Source organism: Gymnoscopelus braueri (assembly GCF_963280865.1).
Source record: "Gymnoscopelus braueri genome assembly, chromosome: 10".
Lineage (NCBI taxonomy): Eukaryota > Metazoa > Chordata > Actinopteri > Myctophiformes > Myctophidae > Gymnoscopelus > Gymnoscopelus braueri.
This window is the reverse complement of record NC_137611.1, coordinates 14,373,719-14,387,669: the sequence shown is the minus strand read 5'-3', so window position 1 is coordinate 14,387,669 and position 13,951 is coordinate 14,373,719. Positions and strand designations below refer to the sequence as shown.

General features: G+C 40.9%; 1 protein-coding gene across 1 annotated transcript in view; it reads left to right on the top strand.

Moving 5' to 3' along the window:
- The first annotated feature begins 7,070 nt into the window (after nt 1–7,070).
- Nucleotides 7,071–13,951, top strand: part of LOC308094423 (collagen alpha-1(XI) chain-like) — a 131,312-nt gene continuing 124,431 nt past the window's right edge. The window contains exon 1 of the mRNA XM_080441068.1: nt 7,071–7,534. Coding sequence (XP_080297194.1) covers nt 7,408–7,534 — 127 coding nt within the window. The 5' untranslated portion in view covers nt 7,071–7,407. The remainder of the gene's footprint in view (nt 7,535–13,951) is intronic.

Below are 13,951 nucleotides of genomic sequence, written 5' to 3'. Positions count from 1 at the left end.
TCGGCTGTTTCCCTGGCAAGCAGTACAAAGTGGATTTTTTTAAAATATGAAAGACACAGTGATTAAAAGCCTTCTCCAATATTGAAACAACTGGACAGTATTCTTTGTAATTTTTTGAGACATTGATGTTTTTATAGCTGCCCTTCTGGGCTGACCCATGCTTGGAGGGGGATACTTATTTTAGGATAATTATACAATCAATGTCGCCTTGGTACACATTGGCAGCGAACAACTCGGTTGTAATCATATGCTTCCAACTACAGGGAACTAAGCTCCCGAAGTCAAGTCTTGCTGAAAATTGCAGACTTGTCCCTGAAAACATGACTCCATGCGGAGTTCTTGGATCGCTTGTCTGTACATTTCGTCTGCTGAGCTTTGAAACAACTCTCCTTAGATGTTTTGTCCCTGTCCAAGCATTTCGCGATCATACATCATTATTGGGCAACAAGCGCATTTCTTACATGCAATGACAGAACACAGTGGTTTTATTGTAGATTTCTTTTGGCTGGACCAGGACAGTGGGGACAGCCCTATGGTGAATGTTTCTGACTGACTGACTGACTGACTTCGTTTCAAATTAAATGTCCTCCAGCATTTCATCCACGGTCCAGCCATATACTAGATTTTGAACTAGTCTTGTAAACCGTAAACACATTCACACCAGTACAACCACTGTCATCCACTGCAGCTTGGTGTGCCTTGTTCAAGGTCACTTTAACAGTGAGGGAAGGGTGATCATGCTCATTCTCTTCCCTGCCCAGATTGCTCTTGCCAGTCCGGTGGATCAAACCGGGAACTAGCCACAAAGCGCACTCCTCTTAACATTTATGCACTGCAACCATCGGTTGCTTGTACAGTCGGTGATCCTAAGAGTTCTAAGTGTTTCTGCTGTTGCACTCATTGTAAGTACGGTAGCTTTGGATAACAGTGTCAGTAGAATGCATTAATAATATATGTGCCATTCCTGGAAACAGACCTATTTCACATCATGTGGAGCTGAAGATTTAAAAGAGTTTGGACCAAAATCATCGAAATGTACCTTTAAGTTGAATTTGCTCAGGTTTCACACGTGCCAGCACAGCAGGGGTCCTCAAATTAAACTAATCATTTTGGGCCACAGTCCCAGCAGACGGTATGAACAAAAGATTCATTTTCTGCCAAACATTTATAAAGATCCAATATAACATTTTAAAGGATGGCCAAGCTGGAGAGCATACTGTCAGGCTTTCGATTTAGCTGTGAGAAAACATTGTTTGCTAATACAATTGCATGCCATTGCACAGTCCAACGCCACAAAGTCACGAGCCATAAAACACACTCTGACCTGCCAGATATGTTCGGGGGGGGGGGGTCATATCTGTTTTCTGCTGTTATGTTTCTTTGGGTTTGCAAATGAATGCAATGCATGGTATTTACTGGAGCCTTTGCCCAAAGTTAAAAGTTTACAGTTACAGTTTGAAACGTATTTTCTGAGAAATAATTTGGTTAAAATCTGAGAGGGCCAAGTGTGGGTTCGAATCACATCACAGGTTTACAGGTGTAAAGAAGTTGGTGGAATTCTTTTTTTCCCCTTGTGCGCTCCATCATTTTGTCATTTTCGTGAGGGAGAGGGTAGAGGGAGAGGGTAGAGAGTGAGAGCAGGAGAAACAATGAAAACACAGGATAGAAACAACAGGTCACATAATCAAAACATAGATATATAGTAGCAGGTATGTACATGATGTAGAACATTAGCATCACAGTGTGGTTAAGTGTTGGCAAGTGTGAAGTAGAAGGCACACCCTATCACCCTACCCTATTTAATATACTATTAAATGAACAAAACTCAGTCCATCCTCAGTGGTTGACCAATCAATTCACACTTGCACATGGACATTGACCGTTGGCGTATGCAGGGAGTGAGGAAGCTGTATAGTTGTGTTGCCATAGCCCGGAGGGACGGTGGGTGGAAATGTAGGTATATTACTTAGTTACTGAGGCCTTTAAATTCCCTGAGGAACATCATAGGCCATTGAGGAAACTCCTCCATCCTCTCTGGTCTTGTGCCCTCCAATCCAGTTGTTGCCAAGACAGCTCTTCTGCCACCATTGCCTGTTCTGCGGTTCTTATCCAGGTGGTTCTCTTCCTCCTGCCTTGCCGGTTCCATGTTAGAGCATGTATACTTTGAGACTGAATTGTCTTCTGAGTGTATGACCGATCACGTTCCATTTTGATTGATTGATTGATTTAGTGATTGATTTATTGATTTTGGCTGATTGACTTTACTTGGTGATAAAAAGAAAGAGCACAATATTACTTCCAAAAATGTTCTCCTAATGATCTGGGTTTCTATTGTTTCTTGCTTGGTGAGATCCCACAAGTTGTTATTTGAAATGGTGTTGGGCCAAATCTCCATGAAAAACAGAACAAACAAACTAACAAAAAACGGGGGAAAAAACAGGGAACATCCCGGCAGAGGAAATGAGTAATGTTCTCACCTCTTTCAACAGCTGCTCAGTGGTCACAGGTATATAAAATTGTACTTGGGTCCGGTCCAGGGCAGCTCACAAGTGTGTGATTGTGTGTAAATAGTATATTGTTGTTCAACTTTGATTTGTGTTTTTTTTTGGGTAAATTAAAATCCACATCATATAAGAGTGTCGCACAAAAGTTGTGAAAATAGCAGATCTACAAGCACACAACACGTTGTGTGACGCGAGTCGCGACGCGTTGTGAGCTTGTAGATCTGCTATTTCCACCATTTTATTTCAAACTGATTTCAGTAATGAAAAATGAACGGTTTTGGACATACAAGGTTTCCACCCGACAGTGACGATATGAAGTGTGTGAGACAAGCCATCCACCCATCACTGCAAAAATAGCAAATGTGTTCAGCCCTATGGCTTTCCCTGCATGAGAAAATAAATAAATAATAACAATCAGACCGTTGGAAGACTCTATGCTGTCTAAAGGGATTAATCTAAACCAGGCTTATACAACCACATCTTCAGAATAATCTCAGAGACTTAGATCTGGCATCTGCGACGTGTACATTCACCACTTTGTGTGGAATTTGCATTATGCATTACAAAACCCTTAATCTTCGTGTTACAGCACGTCCCACATGATGATCATCCATTATGTCTCCACCTGCAAAGCAATGCAACACATTTTCTTCTCTCTTTTTTCCTATTTCACCTCATCATGCAGAATGTTGTGCTTTCAGAATAAACATGGCTCCGGTGTCTGCGGCGTATGATAGTGCACGCAAACACTGACAAATATCCAAAATGTGTTTTGGATCTGTGTGACAATTATTGCCATTACACTGTCAAAAAACGTCTTTCAGCGTCACACTAAAGGCTCGGACCAAAATCAAGGGCAGGCCTCTATAGCTACCACCTGTGCTTCCATTCTTTGTTCCAGTCATCTTCTCACCATTAATTATTTTCAGACCGCAGTGAGCCCGTGCTGTCCAACAAAAGAGTGGAAGGCTCTTTGAGGAAAATCCTAGAATCTGGAAAACATTTTTATTTTGGCCAGAGGGGCTTCTATATCAGACACTGGCCAACGTAAGGGGCTATCCAGCACCCACCCGCCTCCCCCCTTTCTTTCTTTCACTTCTCAGGCATTCAGGAAATGTCTGAAATAGCCCTGCTCCACCCCCCCCACTTAAATTTGCATTTAACGGTCAGCAGCACCCATCTTGTACCGTTATCTTTTCTCCCCATCACCTTAAGCCTGATCAAGATTACAGTGTGTTCTATGAGAGCAATTTGGGAATGTTTTTCCTTCCTTTGTTATATTAACAGAACCCAGGCTTTTTGTGGTCATTACTGTAAGCCAACAGAGGTGAAGAACTGTTTCTAGTGTATATTAGTTATTTCACGTGAGCTGCCCTGCACTGTGTGTGGGGTCTCCTCTATAATTAGTTGTAATAATATAATATATAGCAGCGGTGTAAAGTAACTAAGTACATTAATACATTTACTCAGTACAATTCTGAGGTATTTTTAATTTCCAGTATTTTTACTTCTACTCCACTACATCTCAGAGGCAAATATTGTACTTTTACACCACTATAATTATTTGAAAACTTTTGGTACTAGTTACTTTGTAGATTTTGATTATCATTACAAACCTATATACTGTACATTTCGGCCATTTGAAAATAGCAGATCTACAAGCTCACAATGTGTCGCGATGCGACACATTGTGAGCTTGTAGATCTGCTATTTTCAAACATTTTAGTATATTTACTTTTGATACTTTAAGTATATTTTTATACCAATACCTTTGTACCTTTTACTCAAGTAACGTTTATAACACAGGCTACTTGTAATAGAGTATTTTTACTCTTTTGTGCAAGCTACTTTTGTGTATCAGTGTGTATCAGTTCTTTCACAAAACTTGTGAAATGGGACATTCTGCATAATGAGTACTTTCTTACTTTTGGTACTTTAACCCTCCAAGACCCGCAGTTGTAATATTACAACATTTGTATTTTATCAAAAACATGGTATAAATCATTTGTTTTCCTGTTATTCTTTCACCTAAACATCATCATTGGATCCTATTGTTTAGTCTTGCAATGTCATTGGCCGGGATATTTGCATATAAATACCCCCCACAGAGGCAGGAAAAGTCACAACTTGAAAATCCTTGAAGGAAGAACAATCTCTTTTTCACTGGACAGGATTTCTCACAAAAAAGTAAGTAAAATGTCTGCAATATTTTTTTTGGTGATCATTAGAATGTCTAGAACATGTACATATGATATTATTGGGAAAGATATCCCCCAAATGTAAATTAGAGCATGCTTTATACTTGTTGTTTTTTTACAACTCTGGGTCATAGTGGTAGCAAATAGCAATGCCACCTGTTCACCTGGCTAAGTGGAGTCTTATAGTTTTCACAATACATTTATACAATTATGTGTATTTTCCCCACATTGCATTACTATATATATATATATATACCACAAATAACCACAAACATTACCAAAATGTTTTGCTAAAACATTATAGGCAATGAAATGTTATAACTTTTAAGCTAAAGCAGTATATTTGTCTTCGAGTACAATTGGTTAAAACATACAAATTGGTATGTGTGTGTGTGTGTGTGTGTGTGTGTGTGTGTGTGTGTGTGTGTGTGTGTGTGTGTGTGTGTGTGTGTATATATATATATATATATATATATATATATATATATATATATATATATATATATATATATATATATATATATATACCAATTTGTATATTGTAACCAATTGTACTCGAATACAAATATACTGCATCATTAGCTTATAACATGTCATTGCCTATAATGTTTTAGCAAAACATTTTGGTAATGTTTGTGGTTAGCAATCAGTGTATGGTAATTGTTCATATGGGAGTCGCCCAGTTAAGAATCTCTCATCATTGTTCATGTGATGGGTGTTGGGATTGCCCACTTACAGTCATCCCCAATCCCTTTGTTAGGCTAAGCATCATCATTCATCACTGATAGTGCTAAGTACCATCATCACTGATGCCACTTGTGAGGATAAGCAAAGTACAATAGGTTGGCCAGACAGTATTGTGTGACTTGTGAAATATGTACCTGCAGTGAGATGTGCTAGTACTAATGTACTAATGGTATTTCTTTATTTTCATTTCAGAATGCCACAAGCAAGGAGAGAGCCTCGCTTCACTGCAAGGGATGTGTTGGATATTGTAATGCATGGAGAGAGTGATGTGGACATCGACTTTACTGAAACTGATGAAGAGTCGGATGAAGAGGCCTGTGGAGAGGAGTCCAAAGAAAACCATCCACCCAGTGAACCCAGTGAACCCACTGACCCACTGACCCACTGCCCCCCCCCCCCAACCGGCCAAACACGCCAAACCCAGAATGCCACAAGCAAGGAGAGAGCCTCGCTTCACTGCAAGGGATGTGTCCAGACTGCAATCCACGCAAGGCACCATGTCAACATCGGCCATCAGATGTGCGCCAGGACCAAGTTGGACACCTCCCACGGAAGACAGAGAGGGGGCGCTGCAGGAATAGTGGCTGTTCAAGTTACACCAGCTTACTCTGCCACAAGTGTGGTGTTCGTCTGTGCATTTCAGGAGACCGAAACTGTTTCTGGGACTATCACTGCTAAAAAGCAAGTGATTGTAAATGGTGTTCAAATTGATGGATGAGAGGGGGTGCCCGTTTCATTTTGAGCAGGTGTGAATTGGTCTTCGGTGGAGGGCTGTTTGCATCACATTGTGACCAGTGTATATTGTAATTAGGTTTCTTTAGTACATTCATTGTACTGTTTTTCATTTTGTTCTTTTAATAAAATCAAAATTCTTAAAAATATGGCTTATTGATGTTATTATTCATAATGTACTGTTCTGAGGCCCAATATTATTCATAATGTATACTGTTCTGAGGCCAAATGATAAACCATAACCATATAAATGAACCCTTAAGTTGTTTTAGTGAAGTATATAGACATTTGCCATGCTATTCTGACAGTGAGTAAAAATGGCCTATAGGAAATTCTGCTACCCGTTAGACCCACTGTTGTAATATTACAACATTTCAATTAAACCTTACGAAAACTATTTTTTTAAAAAAACATTATATTTCCCTCTCCAAAGTACTCCTAAAACACCATCTGAAAGGTTGATTATTTTTTTTTGTAAGTAGAAATATATCCGGGTCTTGCAGGGTTAAGTACATTTTGATACCAATACTTTACTACTTTTACTCAAGTAAATTTAGACTTCCAAATATTTTAGTACTTTTACTTTTGATACTTTAAGTATATTTTGATACCAATACTTTTGTACTTTTACTCAAGTAACATTTTGAACACAGGTAACACTTTTGTAACAGAGTGTTTCTACATTGTGGCATTGCTACTTTTTACTCAAAGTAAAACATGTGAGTACTTCATTCCACCACTGCTGTGGGGGTCTCCTCTATAATTAGTTGTAATAATATCGTGAGATGATGCTGCTCTAGCCCCTAAGGAGGGAGGGGGCGGGTCTTGAGTCAACTTTAGCAGACTGGTGATTTGATGCAGGGAGGATTTTCCAGTGTCAGTTACTTTCCTGCAGGCAGTCGCTCTCCTCGGATCAGTTGGTCTGCAGCCCAGCCTCCTCACGCTGGAATCCAATGGTCTGCGCTGCCTTTTTTTTTCCCACATGAAGAGCCCTTTACCTTCAGTCTGAGAGCCGGGCTTTAGGGGGAGCGGATCACATCACAAGAAGGGCCCAGTTTTGGCTTTAAGAATCCTTATGGCTCTGTAGTTGAAAACACATCATATATTTTTTTGTGTGTGAGTGTGTGGATTTGTGGAACTAAAAGGAGACCACCGATCACATTTGTTTTATTTAAGATCGGCCGGGTTTTTTTTGTTTTGGTACAGCGAGCGGCGGTCCGGTCACCATGGAGATGCAAAGATGGTCCACCAGGTGGAAAACGAAACGACCGCTTTGGAGTTCTTCTTCCTCGCTAACCACTATGATCATGGCACTCACTTTAATTCTGCTGCAAGCCGCTAATGTCAGAGCAGGTAAGAAGACGTTCCACACAGACTGTCTGTTAGTAGTAGAGCCCCAGTGGCCGTGGGTCCCAAACTTTTTACCAAGAGACCCAAAAGAGAAATTTGATGTCTGTCTCGACAGCCCCCCCGGGACCCGAGCTATAGTGAAAATAGCAGATCTACAAGCTCACTATGCATGGCGTCGGGACGTGTTGTGAGCTTGTAGATCGGCTATTTTCAAAATTTTTAAACGTTTGTTTTCTGATTCATGGGATTTCTTAAGTTTTCTTTTTAATTTTCTTTATTAATTTAATTTGTTTTTAATTTGTGTCATTTTTTGATTTTATGGGGGATTTTATTTTGGGGGGGGGGGGTGTTGAAATAATAATAATTAAAAACAAAATTTAGGAAACAAATTTACTCCCAAAATACATTGTCCGCGACCCACAAATGGGTCCCGAGCCAGTGTTTGGGAAACAGTGCAGTAGCCAGTTCACTTCAACATCTGGAGGGCGTCCTTTTTCACACAGGCTGCTATCAAAGGATGACACCTTAATGACATGGTACCTGTACTGTAGCTACGACCCCCAGCTGTGTGTTTAAAGTTTTTATTCACCACTGAAATGAAAGAAATCCTATCCCATCTTTCATGCCACTACATTCCACATAAATTAAAGGACAACTTCACCCATTTTCAACCCATCGTCATATAATTGGTCCTCACTAATGCTCATGGAAAAAAAAAAAGTCTACTCTGTCTGAGTCTCATAGGAGAGCTGTGTACACTTCAGATATCCGCCTACCAGTGACATCATCGTTTTCAGGTTTTTCAAGATTATAACGTTTTCAATTTAGATTTTTATTAACGTAGAACAATGGCTTCCATTATAGCATGCTAACTTTCCAGGAATAGAAAGCCTGCCATTTCTATTAGCTTGGATTCCCCATCGATGATGTCACTGGTAGTAGGCAGGTTTCTGAACTGTCCACAGCCCTCCTCTGAGACACAGACCGAGTAGACAAAAATGGTACCATATCATCATGAGCATTAATGAGGACCAATTATATGAAGATAGGTTGAAAATGGGTGAAGTCATCCTTTAAGCATTCTCATCGTCTTTCTTTATCTCTGGCATTGTAGCTCATCTCATTTGTGCGCCTCTTTTGCTGATGAGGGTCAAACAAAGCTGTGCTCCTTTTTTAAGCGTAATGCCCCCAGAACCATTATACTGTGTTGAAAATGAGCCGAGAAGCCGCTGGCGTGCAGGTGAAGCTTGGCCTATAATATAATGGGCTCCTTCCTGTGATGCCGCACAGCTGGAGTCTGCCATCCAGGTGTGGTGGTTTATTCTGGCGAAGAGGGATGTTGTCAATTATCAATGTACCGGAGCTCTTTTCTGGATGAGAAACTGAAGATTTTTTTTGCTTTGTGGTACCGCAAGTTAGGCTAGACTAGACAGTTTAGTTTAGACACATCCAGAGGGAGAGAGTTCACATTAGTCCAGAGGAGTGAAGAAAGACACTGTCGAAACTTCACATTTTCCGTCTCAGCCCTGAGGCTATAAGCTCATTAACAAGTAACTTTTTGGCGTTCTATTTTCTACTTCAGAGTAGGCCTATCGCACGCATGACCGCTTGGGGTCGTTTTGGTTTTACGCAAGGCTTTTACGCAATGGCACTGTGACAGTGGGTAGCCTAAAGAGTAATCCCTTACATTTCTAAATACCCTCCCCTCTTCTTTTCTTCTCGACCGTTCTCTGATAGATTTTCCATTTATGTAATTTGTCATAATTAGACATATTAGCAGATTACATCTTTATCAATCCTGCAAATGGATAGCTTTATATAAAATGATGAGATATATTTGTTTAGGCTGCAGATTGGCCATATGTTTGATATGAACCCCTTGGGTAGCCTTAAGTGAAGTTACACAAGCTGGCCAGAAGGCTCACCGTTTCTCCACACTATCCTGGTTCCCACCAAGTCCAATAAGGGGCGTTAATGGAAAAAAAATCTGTGGAGTATTTTCCCTACTTTAAGGCAGGTATGTGTGTCAGATTCACTGCTTTTCTTTTCAGGAGAATGTGGTCCAGACTAGAGTAGCTTTCTTTTGTCCCCATGGTCATACAGATGTGTCAAAATATATTGTGGTCAAGACCAGTTTGTATAAAAGCTTCTTTTACAACCTACAGTAACCTTCTCCCATTTCACCTGCTTTGTTATAGAATTATGACTTGACTGAATTATGAACATACTGAGAAAAATTCAGTTCCACAGTCCATTAATATATTTTTTTTAAAGATGGCATCTTAGGTCATCTGTGAGGCTACTCCCAGGATACATTGCGTACTGTCTGGACACTTCCTGTCAAGTCTCAAGACCCACCCCTTAACCCCCCGCAACCAATTGCTTTTTAGTATTGAAGTACCGTAACTGCCTGGACCATACATCAAGAATTCACCCAGTAAAGGCCATATTGCAGACAGCTCCCTGAAATGAAAAGATCATGAAGCAAATACCACAGTGGCTTGCCCATTGCCCATCTTTCCTTTCTGTCTGATATTTAAACTAACCATAATTGCATGATGTGCTAGCAAACATTTACAGGCTTTCCAATGCACTGTAATTGCCACTTGTGCTGCCAACTTTCAGTAGATGGCAGTGACACGAAAAAGACCAGCAAGGCATCCCAAGACGTTGTGCCGCAGCTCAAAACCCACAGAATCGTGAAGTCAAAATGTCAGGGATTTCAAAGTTGCTTGCGAGGCTAAACTTAAACATCAAACCGTATACCATATAACGCGGAGGATAATGGGTCAATGCATGTGGCACGATTCTTGTGCAGTCTTGTGTGCAGAACGCAGCTGAAAGCAGTATAAATAGGCGTCCGACTTCATGGTTCCACTGTATCATTAAGGATTGTTTTGGGCTGTGTTGCTGACTTGCTGGAAATGAATTTTCTCTAATGGTTTGAGCAGACGCTTCAAAATGTCACTATGTGTCAACTCTGTCTACAAGGAAATGTGCACCCTCTGACATGTTAGTGGCTTGTTAACATGGCAGGTAGTATATCAAAAAAACCTTCAACAGCAGCCAGCAAAACGTGTCATTGACAGCATGCAAGATTGTCAGTTTACCCCCTCAGACAAGTCTGTGGATTGCCTCAGAGCTGCTGTGGTGCTGTAGGCAGCGGCCTAGTCAAAACCCTGTGTCTCTCTTGTGGTTTTGCATCCTTATCATTAGCGATGTGCCTTTATTCCTCTGTAGGGGGTGGAGAGATGGGGGAGTCTTTGCTAAAGATGTGTTGCAAACACCCTGCGTTCTTCTGGCACTGCACATCCTAAAGGCTGAAAATGCCTTTTAAAATAAACTGTGCACGCTCATTTGGGGTCTTTAATGGTTTTGGGATATTGCCTGTTTTTTCGAGCTCTTTTGTGAGTAGGAGGAGCTAGTGAGTAGAGAAGGAAAGGGGTTGGGGGGGAGGGTAGTGGTGGGGGCGATTCCTGGCCAATTCAGCACATCTGGAATATATGAGGCCTTGAGGTATGCAGTAATGCAGAAAGGCATTCTGAACCTCACAAAGAGACCTTTAGTTTAAACTTTTTTTTCATGAACCAGTAGCTCTGTAGTTGGGACAATATTCAGAAGAGCCACAGACTTATTTTTTTCCTTTGTTTTTATGAGGCATTTGGTGTGAGGTTTAAAAGTTGGCTTTTGTTACCTAAGAACTGCATTTTATTTGGTTGGTGCTTTTGTGAAGTGGCACAAAGCACACTCACTGTTGTCTACTGAGGGTTAAAATGAATTCAGGTGCCCTTACAGTACAGTATATGTGTCCCTGCGTATGTCCTCTCCGTTGGTTAACTAAATTCCATCTCTACCTTTATCAGTGCCACAGATTCAGAAGCAATATGTATATATAAAGCTGCTCTGGGACCTGTGTTTTCTAGTTTGCCAATAAAGACCACATGCTGCATCGCTTGATTTCCTGACAGTGCTGCTTGCTTGACTTTTGTTAACGCTCATTTTGAATTCATGGTGTGTGTGTGTGTGTGTTTGTGGCTTGTGCGTGTGTGAGTGTGTGGTATAAGATGCGTGTTAATCTGGAAACATAAAGTCATAAAATCGCTTTACATCAATTTAGGAACCATTTTCTTAAATACAAAATTTTTAGCACGTGGTTGAACGAAGAGCGTTTGATTCACTGCCCAGGACTGTTGTTTTTCTCATCATTTGAGAGAGGGAGGCAGAGGGAGATGTATTTTATTTCTCAGCATATGGTCGAGAGATAGAGGCACAGAGAGAGAGAGAGAGGGAGAGGGAGAGAGAGAGAGATGATTTATATTTCTCGTATTCTTTATTAACACACAATTTTGATCACCAACTGTTTTTTCTTCTAATAATAATCACAGAACACACGCACGCACACACACACGCACGCACGCACACACGCACACACACACACACACACACGCACACACACACACACACACACACACACACACACACACACACACACACACACACACAGTGGCAGAGAGAGAGAGAGCGAGAGAGAAAGAGAGAGAGAGAGAGAGAGCTGTAAGGATGTTGCTTGCCATGTGTGTTTTGGTTGGAGGATGGTAGAGAGGGAGTGGTGCCGTTGCCATAATGGGTTCCGCATGTGATGTGAACGTATAGCTCCGCCCATCAAAGCCCCACCTGGACGCAGGGAGGAAACAGGAACTGCAGGATCAGCACTTCCTGGCAGCATGCTCCAAATGGCTTAAAAACATTGAAAATGTAAATAGAGATTCATGGCGAATTTAATCTCATGATGGTAGAAAAAAAAGAATCCCCTTCACCGTATAGATTGATGACAAAGCATTTTGCTTTTAAGGTAGAAAAAAATAATAAGACTGTTTAGCTGTTAAGCCTACAATAACTTATTCTGATGATGAGATTACATCTGTGCCATTATTAATGGATAAATATGAACCACTTTCACCCTGGCATCCCTATTTTGGGCATGTCATTATACAGTAGGGGAAAATGTTCGGAATTTTTCAAAATGTTTCAAATTTTCTTTGAAAATAGACTGCCGATCTACAAGCTCAAAACATTTTGTGAGCTTGTAGATGGGCTATTTTCAAATAGGCAACGTATAATATCGGGCTTAATTGGTTAGAAAGGAATCAGGTGGAGTCTCCAAAAAATACCTTTAGTTTTATGCATAATTAGAAATGAAATTGACCGAAGCCAAACTAAAACTAGATTTGAATGACTGAGGACACACTGTATCATACTTTGCTCCTTGACATTTCCAATCCATATCCAAGAACAAACTATTCCACCCCAGTGTATCTTGGCACACTCCTGGTTCCTGGTTCATTCTGTGTTATGGAGTATTATAATGGAGCATAGAAAGACAAGTAGATCAAAGGCATCACAGCCTCTAAGAAAAGAGCTTCTTTGTGGTGATTCCCCTCTAACAATTTTCCCACAAGTGTGTCTTGTTTCCAGTATCAAGCACATGAAACCAGTTTGGGGGTTTTTTTTTTATATGAAGAGATTTCATATAAAATGTGTCCTCTGTCTGGGGGTCTTATCTTCCCAGTAGGACTTTAAGCAGACTGTTTAGGCATTGTTTATTGTGACTGGACCTTTTGAAGAGGCCTGCATCCTGTCTCTTGCCTTGCTGAACGACAAACGGGTGGCGTAATGTCCAGACGTGGTTGTACAGGGCTTTGCTGCTGTTTTTTTTTAATATGTCGTTTTTTGCTCTGACTAGCAGTTAATACTGCTGGATTTTATGTACCTAGATTTAACATTGTACAGCGTGAACAGCTTCTACGGGTGGCACCTCATGGACCTGGCTTCTAGTTCACTTATTCACTGACTCAATAGCTTTTTGTTAGTTGTCTCCTGTTGGTACCGTAGCTTCCCGTTTTTTCAAAGATATTTGCGAGTGCATCTAAAAAATATATGCTGTGGTTTATCAATATCAAAATCTGATCCTCATACTGTAGGTAAGGACATATTATAAATATTATTTTTCTGCACCCTCCCGTCTCTAGCCCCTCCCCTCGTATTCTTGTAAGCTTTGAGTGTTTCTGATGTGTACGTTTGCTTTGGATGTTGGTTAGCTAAAACATGATCCAGATGAGTGCCGGAATTTGAGTCCCTCTTCGCAAACCCAGCCACCTCTACCGACCTATGGTGATCTGTCTGTAGCCCCGCTACACTCCTCCATAGCTCCACACACTGACCCCCACAGCTACACCCATTCAACCCCAGCCACCTCTACCTGCATATATGGTGCTCACTAGCCCCACTGCACTCCTACACCTCCATGATGGGAAATATAATAAGTATATGAGTGGGTGAAGGGGGAGTAGGATTCTGTTGCAGGGTGGGAAAATGATGATGAGTGGGCGAATAGGAGTCAAATTCTGGCAGGGAATACAC